Genomic DNA, 18299 nt, shown 5'->3' with positions numbered 1-18299 from the left:
TGAGGATGAGCGGCAGTGATGACCTCTCCTCCGTGTAGAGGATATGGGTGTAGTGTATGTGAGGGTGAGCGGCAGTGACGACCTCTCCTCCGTGTAGAGGATATGGGTGTAGTGTATGTGAGGATGAGCGGCAGTGATGACCTCTCCTCCGTGTAGAGGATATGGATGTAGTGTGAGGATGAGCGGCAGTGACGACCTCTCCTCCGTGTAGAGGATATGGGTGTAGTGTATGTGAGGATGAGCGGCAGTGACGACCTCTCCTCCGTGTAGAGGATATGGGTGTAGTGTATGTGAGGATGAGCGGCAGTGACGACCTCTCCTCCGTGTAGAGGATATGGGTGTAGTGTATGTGAGGGTGAGCGGCAGTGACGACCTCTCCTCCGTGTAGAGGATATGGGTGTAGTGTATGTGAGGATGAGCGGCAGTGACGACCTCTCCTCCAACTAGAGGATATGGGTGTAGTGTATGTGAGGATGAGCGGCAGTGACGACCTCTCCTCCGTATAGAGGATATGGGTGTAGTGTATGTGAGGATGAGCGGCAGTGCCGACCTCTCCTCCGTGTAGAGGATATGGGTGTAGTGTATGTGAGGATGAGCGGCAGTGCCGACCTCTCCTCCGTGTAGAGGATATGGGTGTAGTGTATGTGAGGATGAGCGGCAGTGACGACCTCTCCTCCGTGTAGAGGATATGGGTGTAGTGTATGTGAGGATGAGCGGCAGTGACGACCTCTCCTCCGTGTAGAGGATATGGGTGTAGTGTGTATGAGGGTGAGCGGCAGTGACGACCTCTCCTCCGTGTAGAGGATTTGGGTGTAGTGTATGTGAGGATGAGCGGCAGTGACGACCTCTCCTCCGTGTAGTGGATATGGGTGTAGTGTATGTGAGGATGAGCGGCAGTGACGACCTCTCCTCCGTGTAGTGGATATGGGTGTAGTGTATGTGAGGATGAGCGGCAGTGACGACCTCTCCTCCGTGTAGAAGATATGGGTGTAGTGTGTATGAGGGTGAGCGGCAGTGACGACCTCTCCTACGTGTAGAGGATATGGGTGTAGTGTATGTGAGGATGAGCGGCAGTGACGACCTCTCCTCCGTGTAGTGGATATGGGTGTAGTGTATGTGAGGATGAGCGGCAGTGACGACCTCTCCTCCGTGTAGTGGATATGGGTGTAGTGTGTGTGAGGATGAGCGGCAGTGACGACCTCTCCTCCGTGTAGAGGATATGGGTGTAGTGTATGTGAGGATGAGCGGCAGTGACGACCTCTCCTCCGTGTAGAGGATATGGGTGTAGTGTATGTGAGGATGAGCGGCAGTGACGACCTCTCCTCCGTGTAGAGGATATGGGTGTAGTGTATGTGAGGATGAGCGGCAGTGACGACCTCTCTTCCGTGTAGAGGATATGGGTGTAGTGTATGTGAGGATGAGCGGCAGTGACGACCTCTCCTCCGTGTAGAGGATATGGGTGTAGTGTATGTGAGGGTGAGCGGCAGTGACGACCTCTCCTCCGTGTAGAGGATATGGGTGTAGTGTATGTGAGGATGAGCGGCAGTGACGACCTCTCCTCCGTGTAGAGGATATGGGTGTATTGTATGTGAGGATGAGCGGCAGTGACGACCTCTCCTCCATGTAGAGGATATGGGTGTAGTGTATGTGAGGATGAGCGGCAGTGACGACCTCTCCTCCGTGTAGTGGATATGGGTGTAGTGTATGTGAGGATGAGCGGCAGTGACGACCTCTCCTCCGTGTAGAGGATATGAGTGTAGTGTGTGTGAGGATGAGCGGCAGTGACGACCTCTCCTCCGTGTAGAGGATATGGGTGTAGTGTATGTGAGGATGAGCGGCAGTGACGACCTCTCCTCCGTGTAGAGGATATGGGTGTAGTGTATGTGAGGATGAGCGGCAGTGACGACCTCTCCTCCGTGTAGTGGATATGGGTGTAGTGTATGTGAGGATGAGCGGCAGTGATGACCTCTCCTCCGTGTAGAGGATATGGGTGTAGTGTATGTGAGGATGAGCGGCAGTGACGACCTCTCCTCCGTGTAGAGGATATGGGTGTAGTGTATGTGAGGATGAGCGGCAGTGACGACCTCTCCTCCATGTAGAGGATATGGGTGTAGTGTATGTGAGGGTGAGTGGCAGTGACGACCTCTCCTCCGTGTAGTGGATATGGGTGTAGTGTATGTGAGGATGAGCGGCAGTGACGACCTCTCCTCCGTGTAGAGGATATGAGTGTAGTGTATGTGATGAGCGGCAGTGACAACCTTTCCTCCGTGTAGAGGATATGGGTGTAGTGTATGTGAGGATGAGCGGCAGTGACGACCTCTCCTCCGTGTAGAGGATATGGGTGTAGTGTATGTGAGGATGAGCGGCAGTGACGACCTCTCCTCCGTGTAGAGGATATGGGTGTAGTGTATGTGAGGATGAGCGGCAGTGACGACCTCTCCTCCGTGTTGTGGATATGGGTGTAGTGTATGTGAGGATGAGCGGCAGTGACGACCTCTCCTCCGTGTAGAGGATATGGGTGTAGTGTATGTGAGGATGAGCGGCAGTAACGACCTCTCCTCCGTGTAGAGGATATGAGTGTAGTGTATGTGAGGATGAGCGGCAGTAACGACCTCTCCTCCGTGTAGTGGATATGGGTGTAGTGTATGTGAGGATGAGCGGCAGTGACGACCTCTCCTCCGTGTAGCGGATATGGGTGTAGTGTATGTGAGGATGAGCGGCAGTGACGACCTCTCCTCCGTGTAGAGGATATGGGTGTAGTGTATGTGAGGATGAGCGGCAGTGACGACCTCTTCTCCGTGTAGAGGATATGAGTGTAGTGTATGTGAGGATGAGCGGCAGTAACGACCTCTCCTCCGTGTAGTGGATATGGGTGTAGTGTATGTGAGGATGAGCGGCAGTGACGACCTCTCCTCCGTGTAGCGGATATGGGTGTAGTGTATGTGAGGATGAGCGGCAGTGACGACCTCTCCTCCGTGTAGAGGATATGGGTGTAGTGTATGTGAGGATGAGCGGCAGTGACGACCTCTCCTCCGTGTAGAGGATATGGGTGTAGTGTATGTGAGGATGAGCGGCAGTGACGACCTCTCCTCCGTGTAGCGGATATGGATGTAGTGTGAGGATGAGCGGCAGTGACGACCTCTCCTCCGTGTAGAGGATATGGGTGTAGTGTATGTGAGGATGAGCTGCAGTGACGACCTCTCCTCCGTGTAGAGGATATGAGTGTAGTGTATGTGAGGATGAGCGGCAGTGACGACCTTTCCTCCGTGTAGAGGATATGGGTGTAGTGTATGTGAGGATGAGCGGCAGTGACAACCTCTCCTCCGTGTAGTGGATATGGGTGTAGTGTATGTGAGGATGAGCGGCAGTGACGACCTCTCCTCCGTGTAGAGGATATGGGTGTAGTGTATGTGAGGATGAGCGGCAGTGACGACCTCTCCTCCGTGTAGAGGATATGGGTGTAGTGTATGTGAGGATGAGCGGCAGTGACGACCTCTCCTCCGTGTAGAGGATATGGGTGTAGTGTATGTGAGGGTGAGCGGCAGTGATGACCTCTCCTCCATGTAGAGGATATGGGTGTAGTGTGTGTGAGGATGAGTGGCAGTGACGACGTCTCCTCCGTGTAGTGTATGTGAGGATGAGCGGCAGTGACGACCTCTCCTCCGTGTAGAGGATATGGGTGTAGTGTATGTGAGGATGAGCGGCAGTGACGACCTCTCCTCCGTGTAGAGGATATGGGTGTAGTGTATGTGAGGGTGAGCGGCAGTGATGACCTCTCCTCCATGTAGAGGATATGGGTGTAGTGTGTGTGAGGATGAGTGGCAGTAACGACCTCTCCTCCGTGTAGTGGATATGGGTGTAGTGTATGTGAGGATGAGCGGCAGTGATGACCTCTCCTCCGTGTAGCGGATATGGGTGTAGTGTATGTGAGGATGAGCGGCAGTGACGACCTCTCCTCCGTGTAGAGGATATGGGTGTAGTGTATGTGAGGGTGAGCGGCAGTGATGACCTCTCCTCCGTGTAGAGGATATGGGTGTAGTGTATGTGAGGATGAGCGGCAGTGACGACCTCTCCTCCGTGTAGAGGATATGGGTGTAGTGTGTGTGAGGATGAGCGGCAGTGACGACGTCTCCTCCGTGTAGAGGATATGGGTGTAGTGTATGTGAGGATGAGCGGCAGTGACGACCTCTCCTCCGTGTAGAGGATATGGGTGTAGTGTGTGTGAGGATGAGCGGCAGTGACGACGTCTCCTCCGTGTAGAGGATATGGGTGTAGTGTATGTGAGGATGAGCGGCAGTGACGACGTCTCCTCCGTGTAGAGGATATGGGTGTAGTGTATGTGAGGATGAGCGGCAGTGACGACCTCTCCTCCGTGTAGAGGATATGGGTGTAGTGTATGTGAGGATGAGCGGCAGTGACGACCTCTCCTCCGTGTAGAGGATATGGGTGTAGTGTATGTGAGGATGAGCGGCAGTGACGACGTCTCCTCCGTGTAGAGGATATGGGTGTAGTGTATGTGAGGATGAGCGGCAGTGACGACGTCTCCTCCGTGTAGAGGATATGGGTGTAGTGTATGTGAGGATGAGCGGCAGTGACGACGTCTCCTCCGTGTAGAGGATATGGGTGTAGTGTGTGTGAGGATGAGCGGCAGTGACGACGTCTCCTCCGTGTAGTGGATATGGGTGTAGTGTATGTGAGGATGAGCGGCAGTGACGACCTCTCCTCCTTGTAGAGGATATGGGTGTAGTGTATGTGAGGATGAGCGGCAGTGACGACGTCTCCTCCGTGTAGAGGATATGGGTGTAGTGTATGTGAGGATGAGCGGCAGTGACGACGTCTCCTCCGTGTAGAGGATATGGGTGTAGTGTGTGTGAGGATGAGCGGCAGTGACGACCTCTCCTCCGTGTAGAGGATATGGGTGTAGTGTGTGTGAGGATGAGCGGCAGTGACGACGTCTCCTCCGTGTAGTGGATATGGGTGTAGTGTGTGTGAGGATGAGCGGCAGTGACGACGTCTCCTCCGTGTAGAGGATATGGGTGTAGTGTGTGTGAGGATGAGCGGCAGTGACGACCTCTCCTCCGTGTAGAGGTTATGGGTGTAGTGTGTGTGAGGATGAGCGGCTGTGACGACCTCTCCTCCGTGTAGAGGATATGAGTGTAGTGTATGTGAGGATGAGCGGCAGTGACGGCCTCTCCTCCGTGTAGAGGATATGGGTGTAGTGTATGTGAGGATGAGCGGCAGTGACGGCCTCCCCTCCGTGTAGAGGATATGGGTGTAGTGTATGTGAGGATGAGCGGCAGTGATGACCTCTCCTCCGTGTAGAGGATATGGGTGTAGTGTGTGTGAGGATGAGTGGCAGTGATGACCTCTCCTTCGTGTAGAGGATATGGGTGTAGTGTATGTGAGGATGAGTGGCAGTGATGAACTCTCCTCCGTGTAGAGGATATGGGTGTAGTGTGTGTGAGGATGAGTGGCAGTGACGACGTCTCCTCCGTATAGAGGATATGGGTGTAGTGTGTGTGAGGATGAGTGGCAGTGATGACGTCTCCTCCGTGTAGAGGATATGGGTGTAGTGTGTGTGAGGATGAGTGGCAGTGATGACCTCTCCTCCGTGTAGAGGATATGGGTGTAGTGTGTGTGAGGATGAGTGGCAGTGATGACCTCTCCTCCGTGTAGAGGATATGGGTGTAGTGTGTGTGAGGATGAGTGGCAGTGACGACGTCTCCTCCGTATAGAGGATATGGGTGTAGTGTATGCGAGGATGAGCGGCAGTGACGACCTCTCCTCCGTGTAGAGGATATGGGTGTAGTGTATGTGAGGATGAGCGGCAGTGACGACGTCTCCTCCGTATAGAGGATATGGGTGTAGTGTGTGTGAGGATGAGCGGCAGTGACGACCTCTCCTCCGTGTAGAGGATATGGGTGTAGTGTATGTGAGGATGAGCGGCAGTGACGACCTCTCCTACGTGTAGTGGATATGGGTGTAGTGTATGTGAGGATGAGCGGCAGTGACGACCTCTCCTCCGTGTAGAGGATATGGGTGTAGTGTATGTGAGGATGAGCGGCAGTGACGACCTCTCCTCCGTGTAGAGAATATGGGTGTAGTGTATGTGAGGATGAGCGGCAGTGACGACCTCTCCTCCGTGTAGAGGATATGGATGTAGTGTGAGGATGAGCGGCAGTGACGACCTCTCCTCCGTGTAGAGGATATGGGTGTAGTGTATGTGAGGATGAGCGGCAGTGACGACCTCTCCTCCGTGTAGAGAATATGGATGTAGTGTGAGGATGAGCGGCAGTGACGACCTCTCCTCCGTGTAGAGGATATGGGTGTAGTGTATGTGAGGATGAGCGGCAGTGACGACCTCTCCTCTGTGTTGTGGATATGGGTGTAGTGTATGTGAGGATGAGCGGCAGTGACGACCTCTCCTCCGTGTAGTGGATATGGGTGTAGTGTATGTGAGGATGAGTGGCAGTGACGACCTCTCCTCCGTGTAGAGGATATGGGTGTAGTGTGTGTGAGGATGAGTGGCAGTGACGACCTCTCCTCCGTGTAGAGGATATGGGTGTAGTGTATGTGAGGATGAGCGGCAGTGACGACCTCTCCTCCGTGTAGAGGATATGGGTGTAGTGTGTGTGAGGATGAGCGGCAGTGACGACCTCTCCTTCGTGTAGAGGATATGGGTGTAGTGTGAGGATGAGCGGCAGTGACGACCTCTCCTCCGTGTAGAGGATATGGGTGTAGTGTGTGTGAGGATGAGCGGCAGTGACGACCTCTCCTCCGTGTAGAGGATATGGGTGTAGTGTGTGTGAGGATGAGTGGCAGTGACGACGTCTCCTCCGTGTAGTGTATGTTAGGATGAGCGGCAGTGACGACCTCTCCTCCGTGTAGAGGATATGGGTGTAGTGTATGTGAGGATGAGCGGCAGTGACGACCTCTCCTCCGTGTAGAGGATATGGGTGTAGTGTATGTTAGGATGAGCGGCAGTGACGACCTCTCCTCCGTGTAGAGGATATGGGTGTAGTGTGAGGATGAGCGGCAGTGACGACCTCTCCTCCGTGTAGAGGATATGGGTGTAGTGTATGTGAGGATGAGCGGCAGTGACGACCTCTCCTCCGTGTAGAGGATATGGGTGTAGTGTATGTGAGGATGAGCGGCAGTGACGACCTCTCCTCCGTGTAGTGGATATGGGTGTAGTGTGAGGATGAGCGGCAGTGACGACCTCTCCTCCGTGTAGAGGATATGGGTGTAGTGTATGTGAGGATGAGCGGCAGTGACGACCTCTCCTCCGTGTAGAGGATATGGGTGTAGTGTGTATGAGGATGAGCGGCAGTGACGACCTCTCCTCCGTGTAGAGGATATGGGTGTAGTGTGTATGAGGGTGAGCGGCAGTGACGACCTCTCCTCCGTGTAGTGGATATGGGTGTAGTGTATGTGAGGATGAGCGGCAGTGACGACCTCTCCTCCGTGTAGAGGATATGGGTGTAGTGTGTGTGAGGATGAGCGGCAGTGACGACCTCTCCTCCGTGTAGAGGATATGGGTGTAGTGTATGTGAGGATGAGCGGCAGTGACGACCTCTCCTCCGTGTAGAGGATATGGGTGTAGTGTATGTGAGGGTGAGTGGCAGTGACGACCTCTCCTCCGTGTAGAGGATATGGGTGTAGTGTATGTGAGGATGAGCGGCAGTGACGACCTCTCCTCCGTGTAGAGGATATGGGTGTAGTGTGTATGAGGATGAGCGGCAGTGACGACCTATCCTCCGTGTAGTGGATATGGGTGTAGTGTATGTGAGGATGAGCGGCAGTGACGACCTCTCCTCCGTGTAGAGGATATGGGTGTAGTGTATGTGAGGATGAGCGGCAGTGACGATCTCTCCTCCGTGTAGTGGATATGGGTGTAGTGTGTATGAGGGTGAGCGGCAGTGACGACCTCTCCTCCGTGTAGTGGATATGGGTGTAGTGTACGTTAGGACGCACTGTCACTAGGACGCAGTTATATACAGTAACTGTTACCCCCATTATTACGGTAGTAGTTCCGCAGACGAGGGCTTGTGGCTCCCACATGTTGGCTGATCTTTGATAAGTGTCTGGTTTGGTTTCACATGATGTGGCCATTTTGGATGCTGCTTATGTCTAATGTACGCTGTCGCTGTGACGCATTAGTGCAGACACAAGTCTTATTACTACGTATTATTACTGTTTTACTTGGCGCTGTACACCGGCCTGTGCAGCTGCAGCATTGTGAGGGTGAGGCGCGAGCCAGCCTGGAACTCCCACAGACTGACAGATTGCTTTCCTAATATCATTACACAACAAGCGTTACTGTGATTACGGCTCTGAGCGGCCAGATGTGGGGACGGCCCTGTGCTGACTCATGTGCGCAGGGTCCTGCTTGTGTCCTCAGGATAATTACCTCGCTGCTGGTGGGAGCTGCAGCAAGATGGCCGCCAGGGCCGGCCTGTGCTGTCCTCAGAGTCTCAGTGCTTGTTGAGGCATAGTGAGTGTTGTCACTTAATGCCTGAGCGGATGTGTCATTAATTAGCAGCTTGTCTCCTCGCCATGGAAGTGCGGGAACTGCTCAGATGGACACATCACATGACGCCTCGCGATTTCTTCCAGCCTGGAGGGTCACTTGGAGATGAGCCCATAACGGAATCATTCGCACACCCCGAAAAACTGTTCTAATGATGCCCTCTCCCAAGAGCCTCAACATTGTCAAAGCGTGAAAGTAGAGTGCGCTGTTCATTGCTACCCAGATATTCACTGCAGCTTCATTATAATCCGGGGTTAATTAAAAAAGCGATAGTGTCATTTATTCCGATGATGGTGTAGAACCAGAACACCTAAACTCACGGTGGGCAGAGACGCAGGTTTTTCATAAAGCGGAAACGCTGAACAGCGTGTGGCGTGTTCCGTTCATTAAGTACATACCGCGAGTTCCGCCAGTCCATTTATATATTCGCAATATTATCTGCAGGGCGCCCGGGACTCATGATCTCGAATAGGGTTCCAGTGCCAGATCGTAGTCCTCTGTATACTGTATATGATTCCTAACCCCTAGCAGGTCACATTTGGGTGACGCGCCCTCAGTGGAGCGCACCTGCAGTACGTGATACCGCTCCTTCCCTTGTGATTGGTGCAGAACTGTTGCAAGTCTGCAGAGCCGCATTTGCCTGTATCCCTATATACGTATCCGTAGTAAGAATTCACACCTAGAGCTACTGTAGATGTAACGGCGTGCGGACTGCCGGAGGTGCGGGACGTTGTGCGAGTCTTAAAGCAGCAATCATTTATAAGGCAAAACCAGGATGGCCACCTACCCCTCTTCTGACCCTCCATGCTCTGCTCTGCCTCTGTGTAGAAGGTTAAAAACAGTTGTATTTCTGCAGCGGGGTACACAGGGATTCCATAGGGAATACATTGGGGTGTAGAGTTGGATCTTCATCTGAGGCACCAACAGGCTAAAACTTTGACTGTTCCCAGGATGCATTGCGGGGCCTCCTCTATAACCCCGCCTCCGTGCACAGGAGCTCAGTTTGTAAGTTGGTGCAGAGCAGGTCACTTAACTGGGGGGGGGTCTGCGCTAGGCAGCCCCGAAAAGAGCTTTTTTCTAGAAGTCTTCAAAGGCCGCAGCACTTTCTATGTCATTATGACATTCTGTGCTGCAGCTCCATCACCTCCCTAGCAGCACTGCATACTCCCATAGCCGGGTTCCCGGGTACTGGCAGCGGAGACGCACCGGTCCACAGGCACACCTGATGCTCTCCAGGATCACGTGGCTGCACAGCAGGGAGGAGGTAAGAGGGTCCCCCAGGTGGGACACGCAAGTAAATAGCGGTCCGGTCGTGGTCCCAGGAGACGGGCCGCCATACCTCCCAACTTGTAAGGTCCACAGGTTGGGACATTCGTGCGGCAAAGTCGCCCGTGACCCGAACAGGGGGCATGGCTTGTAATGGGAGTGGCGTGGCATCGTCCGAGTGGGCGTGGCCGAGCACCACTGACTCATTTTCCGTCATTTTGGGGGCGTGCCCAGTGCTCCCCGAGCAGCTGGGCAGCCCCCTGCTCCCCTCCCACCATTGAATAGATGCTGCACGCTTCAGAGATCACTCGCTGCCTTGCCGAGCAGAGCAGCAGGTGATCAAAGCCTCCCCCAACTGCCCCCCTGCCCACGGGACCAGTGCTGGATTAAGCTTTAGGGGTGCCCGGGGCACTTAAGACAGGGAGGCCCCGATGTAAGGTGGGGGATGTATATTGAATTGTGCATACTTCCCAACATGTCCCATTCCAGGAGGGACAAAATGCTCTCTACCTGGACTTCCCACTTAATATATCATTGGTGTCACCTGTGTTGAACTATTGAATTGATAAGAAAGGTGTTTCACCACAGGTGATTGCAATCATAAAGTAATAAGATAGTCCAGGTAGAGACCATGTTGTCCCTCCTAGAATGGGTCATGGTGGGAGGTATGGATTGTGTATATTACATTTAAACCAATGATGTATATTAGTTTTAACTAACAGTTCATTAATGCCTTGGTACTGTTTATAGCTCCTCCTAATTAAAAGACAACTATTGTATAAACTTTTCTTGTAGTGTAACACAGACAACTTAACCTTAAAATACACATAGAAAAATAAAATAATTTATCTTGTCACATGCAAGAATAGCAGCAGCCTCTGTACTACTTACACACTGGGACAGGACTCAGGAGGACTCTGTCTGTGCCTCTACCTATAGAACCAAATGGTTTAGTTGCATAACAGTTTACACAGGACTCAGACACCCAGGCGGGGAGGAGGAGAAGCTGGGATCCCTGTGTCACTTACAGCTCTCTCTGCCCTCCTATCTCTCCTCTGGCCGGAAAGCTCTGCCTGTAGCTCATGAAACATGATATTCCTGTGTCTCTGCCTGCACTGCACACTTTCCTTCTCGCATTCTGGCTGCTGGTTCTGCTGCTGCTTGAGGGGGAAAGCTAGTGATGTCAGTGTGCTCTGGCCAGGGGGGCCCTGACAATGGGGGGCCCAGGGTACAGTATGCCCTGCATCCCCCCCCCCTTAATCTGGCTATGTGCGGGACACTGTGACCCGCGGGAGAGACAGCATCTGAATAGCGGGACTGTTGGGAGGTATACGGACCGCACCACTGGCGTGGACACTGTACTGCGCAGGGACCCCACTATATCCACCAGGGCAGGGAGCACAGGTCGGATTTACTAAATCCGTTTAACATAGGCTCCATAGTACACGGTGGTGAGGACCAGCAGAGGGGATAAGGCGCCGACCTGTAGCCCCTCCCCCAGCCCCAGGCGCCATCTACTGCTGATGTTCCCGCCCTGGAGCTGCATCTCTCTCTCTCCCTCACTCCCTGTCAGCGTTTGGGCGCCATTACACACAGCTGCGCTGACTCTGGGACTGCTGGGCAATGTCTCCTCTGTAAAGCCGCCTGTCTCATCAGCGCTGTGCATTTACAGGACACTTACGTATTCTACATGTCGTTTAGACAGTGCTAGTTAAGAACAAGTGCACTGCTATCTGAATATTTAGTACAAGTATTCCCTGATCTACATCTAGTGGTTACTGTGCATTGTTGTATGTATGTATGTATGTATGTATATATATATATATATATACACATACAAATATAAAACCACAGCACTCACCACCCCAGAAGCGGGGTGCAATGTCTGCACTCGCCACTCATAGAGTGGGGTGCATGTAGCCCATGACCACCTACTTAAATATATACAAACAGAAAATTCAGCACTCACCATAGCAAGCTCACTTATCCTCACCCATCATTTATTTATTGATGGTGTGAGGATAAGTGAGCTTGCTATGGTGAGTGCTGAATTATCTGTATATGTGTGTGTGTGTGTGTGTGTGTGTGTGTGTGTGTGTGTGTGTGTGTGTGTGTAGTTGTACTATTCCAGTGCAGTTTTATTGTTATATGTGATAATTTCTGCATTGTACATGTGACTGAGTGTGCCTATAGCTGCTGTGTGGATTCCATTCTTGTGTATCACATGTATTGCTATCAGTATATTCTGTACCCTGGGGGGCTAGGTGTGTCAGGGTCTCATATATATATTTATATATATATATATATATATATATATATATATATATTGCTACTGTCTACACAGTATATACTGTTTTGTGTTTCTTACTGTGTATTTCAGTCACCTCACACCACTTTAATTCTCTGTTTGTATCCTGTATTTACTGTCACATAAATCAGGGGGTTATTTGCAGGTATTATGTTTGTCTGGTGATATTGTACTGCTACGCTCTAAGGCTACATTCACTATAATGTCTGACACGCAGGGCGGGATATCCGAGGATGCTCATGCATCAGGCAGTGCTTGCACAAAGGATTTACCTGAGGGGGTAGTTTTAACTGATGGTTCAGGTACTGTGTGTCATACATCTCCCAGTCAGCCCGCAGCACCTGTGGTCAATCAGGAACCACCTTGGGCAACATTTTCAAGTATGCCGAATACTCTTGTTGTGACGCATCTTACGCCCCCTGTGGGACCTCCCGTGCCATTGCAGCCACATATTGTCCCTGTAGTTAATCTGCCATGGGCGGACACTCTGTCTACCCAGAAACAAGAATTAAATCAATCTTTGGTTAGACAAAACTCTACCCCACGTCCCTCTTGGGTCAAGGGGTCATCTAAGCGGGCCGCTTCCTCCTCACAATCCACTAATATTTCAGATAATTTTAATGAGGATGGGGATTATACTGATCCGTCAGACACTAATACAGTTGCTTATGATGAGGAACCTACAGCTCAGGTTGATGTTCCTGACCTAGCGGAGGCTATTAAGCTGATTCTACAAATTGATGATGAGGTAGATCCTACTACTGCGTCTAAGAAACCTGATAAGTTCAAACGTCCGAAGGTTACTAAAGTAGTTTTACCACATTCTGACCATTTCATTGACACACGTCAGGAACCCTGGTCTTCTCCAGTAAAGAAATTCTCCCTGTCTAAAAAGATGCTAGCTCGTTATCCTATTCCTGCGGAGTGAGTAACAAGTGGGAAACTCCACCGCCGGTGGACTCTCATGTCGCCCGTCTCATGGTGTCATCTACTCTGCCTGTCACCATTGTCACCTCACTGAAGGAACCAACGGGTAAGCGCGTGGAGGGATGCCTGAAGTCTATTTACTCCCTTATTGGTGCTGTACATAGATCCACTATGGCGGCCTCTTGGGCTGCGAAAGGTATTGCAGCAATGCTTCAGGCAATAGAGGATGAGTGGCCTCAGGATTTTTCTGACACTGCCAGACAATATCTGTGTTATATTACCACAGCCTCCCATTATATTCAGAAGGCATCCTCTGATACAGGCGTAATGGCGGCCAAAGCATCTACTACATCTGTACTGGCACGCCGAATTCTGTGGTTAAGGTCCTGGAAGGTGGACATAGACTCCAAGAAGACCTTGGAGGGGCTCCCTTTTAAGGGAGACATCCTATTTGGAGAGGATCTGAATAAGATAGTGACTGACTTGGCGTTCCTCCCAAGTACTAATCCTTCTACACCGAAGGCAAAGAGTACTACTGTTCCTTTCATCCTCCAGGAAAAACAAAGTGTCAGGCGTACCCAAGACAGGCTCGTACTTCCCAATCAACTAAGCCCAAAACTAAAAATCTTGGGCCGCCCGGCAGCCTGCTTCCAAACAAGACAAGCCTGCCGCATGACGGGGCGGGCCTCCCACTGGGGGATCCCAGGGTGGAGGGCTGACTTCTGTAGTTTGCCCAGGTCTGGTTAAAGACCACTTCAGATGCCTGGGTGCGGGAAGTGGTCTCTCACGGGTACGCAATCTCTTTCAAGAGACGTCCTCCTCGCCAGTTCTGCTCGACGGTTATCCCTTCGGATCCATTGAAAGCGCAAGCTCTACACTTGGTTGTACAACTCCTCCTGGACACAGGAGTGGTAGTGCCGGCACCTCTGTCCCAGAGAGGCAGGGGATACTATTCGACCCCGTTTCTGTTACCGAAACCAAATGGGTCTTTCTGGCCTATACTCAACCTCAAATCATTGAACAAATTTGTGAGGTTGTCCAAATTCTGTATGGAAACTCTGCGCTCTATTGTACTGGCCATGGAACCCGAGGACTATATGGTATCCCTGGACATACAGGATGTTTACCTGCATATTTCTATTGCCATCTCACATCAGCAATATCTGCGGTTTGCTATTAGCAACCTACATTATCAATTCCAGGCTCTGCCATTTGGATTGACCACGGCCCCTCGGATCTTCACCAAAGTAATGGCCGTGATGACAGCCCATCTCCGTCGTCAGGGAATCAGGATCCTGCCGTATCTGGACGACTTGCTGATCCTAGCAAACTCCCAAGACGTTCGTCTCAGTCATTTGGAACTGATGGTCCAATTCCTACAAGCCCACGGGTAGCTCATCAACTGGAAAAAGTCCTCGCTGGTCCCTGCTCAGAGCATGGTGCACCTGGGGGCACTGCTGGACACACACACAGCCGAAGACATTTTCTGTCTCTGGAGAAAGTCCTGAAATTTCAGGACAGGATCAGATACTTCCTTTCTCGCACAAGAGTGTCGATACACTCGGCGATGCAAGTTCTAGGCCTCATGGTGTCAGCTTTCGACATGGTAGAGTACGTTCAATTTCATTCCCACCCTCTGCAGAGGTTAATCCTTTCCAAGTGGGATGGCCTGCCTCATCGGATCAGGTCTCAAATGATCTCCTTGACTCCGGAGGTTCGTCTGTCACTAAGCTGGTGGCTACAGGACCAACAGTTGAGCAGGGGCCGTCCCTTCTGGATCTCCAACTGGGTCCTACTGACTATGGATGCCAGTCTGAGGGGTTGCGGCTCTCTCCAGGGTCAGTGGACCACGGAGGAATCTCTCCTCCCGATAAACATTCTGGAATTGCGAGCTGTGTTCAATGCATTAACACTAGCCTTGCCTCTGGTACAGAACAGGCCTGTTCAAGTACAATCAGACAACGCCACCACGGTGGCTTACATAAACCATCAAGGCGGCACTCGCAGCCGCATGGCAATGATGGAAGTGTAAAAAATCCTTCGTTGGGCGGAACGCCATCTGGCAGCAATATCGGCAGTGTTCATTCTGGGAGTCCTCAACTGGGAAGCGGATTTCCTCAGTCGTCAGGATATGCACGCTGGAGAGTGGATTCTTCATCAGGAAGTCTTTCAACTCCTAGTGGACAAGTGGGGTCTACCAGAAGTAGACCTGATGGCGTCTCGACACAATCACAAAATTCTGGTCTTCGGATCAAGGACAAGGCAGCGTTTGTGGACGCACTGGCAATTCCCTTCAACTTTTGGCTGCCCTGCGTGTTCCCTCCAGTGTCACTACTGCCACGGGTTCTGCGGAAGTTCAAGCAAGAAGGAGGAATATTACTTCTGGTCGCTCCAGCGTGGCCCAGATGGCATTGGTTCTCAGACCTGCAGGGTCTATTGATAGAGCATCCTCTTCTACTTCCTCAGTGCCCAGACCTCCTCGTTCAGGGCCCTTGTGTCTACCCGGACCTGGCCAGACTGGCTTTGATGGCGTGGCTCTTGAAGCTTCACTCCTGAGATCCAAAGGATTTTCTGAGGCGGTTATCCAAACTATGCTAAAGGCCCGCAAACCGGCTTCTGCGCGGATTTATTATAGGGTTTGGAATTCTTACTTCACCTGGTGTGCTGCTAAAAATTACAACAAATTCAGAACTTCCAGACTTTTGGCTTTTCTACAACAAGGCCTGGACTTAGGACTTCGTCTGGCCTCCCTCAAGGTTCACATATCTGCCTTGTCGGTGTGGTTTCAGCGGAAAATTGCATCTATTCCTGACTTTCATACATTCACTCAGGGCGTATTGCGAATTCAACCTCCCTATGTCCCTCCTGTGGCTCCATGAGATCTGTCTGTTGTCCTGCATGCCCTGTAAGAGTCTCCATTTCAATTTCTTGAGACAGTGGACCTTAAATGGCTTACTGCCAAAGTCCTCTTTTTGCTGGCTATTGCCTCTGCTAGAAGGGTTTCGGCCTTAGGCGCTTTGTCCTGCCGTCCACCGTTTCTGATATTTCATCGTGACCGGGCAGTTCTTAGAACTCGCCCAGGTTATTTGTCTAAGGTGGTGTCATCATTTCACCTTAACCAAGAGATTGTGGTTCCGGCCTTCATCTCTTCTAGTTTATCTTCCAAAGAGCGGTCTTTGGATGTGGTGAGGGCTCTCCGTATATACGTGGACAGGACGGGTGTAGTACGGCTGACCGGCGGTCTCCTGACCGCCGGTCAGCTTACCGACGCCGGGATCCCGGCAGCATACCGACGCCGGGATCCCGGCGGGGAGGGACGAGTGCAGCAAGCCCCTTGCGGGCTCGCTGCGCTCGCCACGATGCGGGCTCGGTGGCGACCTGCGATCGCCACGGGTTCTATTCCCACTCTATGGGTGTCGTGGACACCCACGAGTGGAAATAGTCCCTGTTGGTCGGCATGCCGACCATCGGGACAGTGACCCGTCGGGCTGGTGGAGGAGGTCATGTGACTGTCGGTCAGCTGACCGGCGGTCACATGAATACCACCCGACAGGACTGCCTCTATTAGGAGGTCATATTCCTTTTTTGTCCATTTTGGTTTTCACAAACGTGGCTGGCTAAGCAAATTTTGTCCAGATGAATTAGAATGGTGATTGGACAAGCATATGCGCAGGCCGGGCGTCCGACTCCTGCTGCTATTAAGGCCCATTCTACTCGGCCCGTTGGACCTTCTTGGGCGGCCCGCTGTGGCGCGTCCACAGAACAATTGTGTAAGGCGGCTACGTGGTGCTCAGTGAAGACGTTCATTAGGTTCTATGGCTTTGATACTTCCGCCTCCCAAGATGCTTCCTTTGGACGCCGGGTTCTTGTGCCCGCTACATTGCGTCCCCTCCCATGAGGAACTCCTTTAGGACATCCCCGATGTATTCCCTGTGGAATTCCAGTGTACCCCGCTGCTGAAAAGGAGATTTATGGTAAATTTACCCTTGTTAAATCTCTTTCTGCGGGTACACTGGGCTCTACAGGGCGCCCACCCTGACGCACTTAGCTTCTTTGGGTTTGTATGGCATTAGCCGCTGGTCCCTTCTCCTGTCGTGAGAATGTGGTTCTATGGTGGTCATTTCGAGTTGATCGCTAGCTGTTTTCGTTCGCAGCGCAGCATTTAGTAAAAAAAGCGGCACTTCTGCGCATGCGTAAGTGCTGCAATGCGCACGCGCGACGTACTTTCACAACAGCCGAAGTAGTTTCACACAAGGTCTAGCAAAGCTTTTCAGTCGCACTGCTGGCCGCAGAGTGATTGACAGAAAGTGGGCGTTTCTGGGTATCAACTGACCGTTTTCTAGGAGTGTGTGGAAAAACGCAGGCGTATCAGATACAAACGCAGGCGTGCCTGGGGAAACGCAGGCGTGGCTGGCCGAACGCAGGGCGTGTTCGTGACATCAAAACAGGAACTAAATAATCTGAAGTGATCGCAAGCGCAGAGTAGGTCTGGAGCTACTCAGAAAGTGCACAATCTTTTTTGTTGCCGCGCTGCGATCCTTTCGTTCACACTTCGGCTAAGCTAAAATACACTCCCAGAGGGCGGCGGCATAGCGTTTGCAAGGCTGCTAAAAGCAGCTAGCGAGCGAACAACTCGGAATGAGGGCCAATGTGACTAACATCTGCCTTCTCTGTTACCTGCTACTGCATTGGACTGGTTAACAAAACTGAGCTCCAGTGCCTGGAGGCGGGGCTATAGAGGAGGCGGTGCAATGCATCCTGGGAACAGTCAAAGCTTCAGCCTGTTAGTGCCTTGGATCAAGATCCAACTCTACACACCGATGTAATTCCCTGTGGAATCCAGTGTACCTTGCAGAAAGAGATTTAACTATGGTAAGTCTAATCAAAAATCTCTTTATTTTGGTACGTGAGTTAATATAATTTTGGGAACAATGTTGCAGTGTGGCGCAGTGGGTTAGGATCAGGCTGGGAACAATGTTGCAGTGTGGTGCGGTGTGATAGCGTCTGGCTGGGAACAATGTTGCAGTGTGGCACGGTGTGATAGTGTCAGGCTTGGAACAATGTTGCAGTGTGGTGCAGTGTGATAGTGTCTGGCTGGGAATAATGTTGCAGTGTGGCGCGGTGCGATAGTGTCTGTCTGGGAACAATGTTGCAGTGTGGCGCGGTGCGATAGTGTCTTGCTGGGAACAATGTTGCAGTGCGGTGTGATAGTGTCTGGCTGGGAACAATGTTGCAGTGTGATAGTGTCTGGCTGGGAACAATGTTGCA

The 18299-nt window shown here is 51.9% G+C and overlaps 1 protein-coding gene across 1 annotated transcript in view; it reads left to right on the top strand.

The window, feature by feature from the left end:
• Positions 1 to 13358: 13358 nt before the first annotated feature.
• LOC134984583 (uncharacterized) overlaps positions 13359 to 18299 on the top strand; it is a 146448-nt gene continuing 141507 nt past the window's right edge. The window contains exon 1 of the mRNA XM_063950135.1: positions 13359 to 13553. Coding sequence (XP_063806205.1) covers positions 13359 to 13553 — 195 coding nt within the window. The remainder of the gene's footprint in view (positions 13554 to 18299) is intronic.

The sequence above is a fragment of the Pseudophryne corroboree genome (genome assembly GCF_028390025.1).
Source record: "Pseudophryne corroboree isolate aPseCor3 chromosome 3 unlocalized genomic scaffold, aPseCor3.hap2 SUPER_3_unloc_67, whole genome shotgun sequence".
NCBI classification, from domain to species: Eukaryota; Metazoa; Chordata; class Amphibia; order Anura; family Myobatrachidae; genus Pseudophryne; species Pseudophryne corroboree.
The sequence above is the reverse complement of the archived record's forward strand: the minus strand, read 5'-3'. Positions and strand labels throughout refer to the sequence as shown.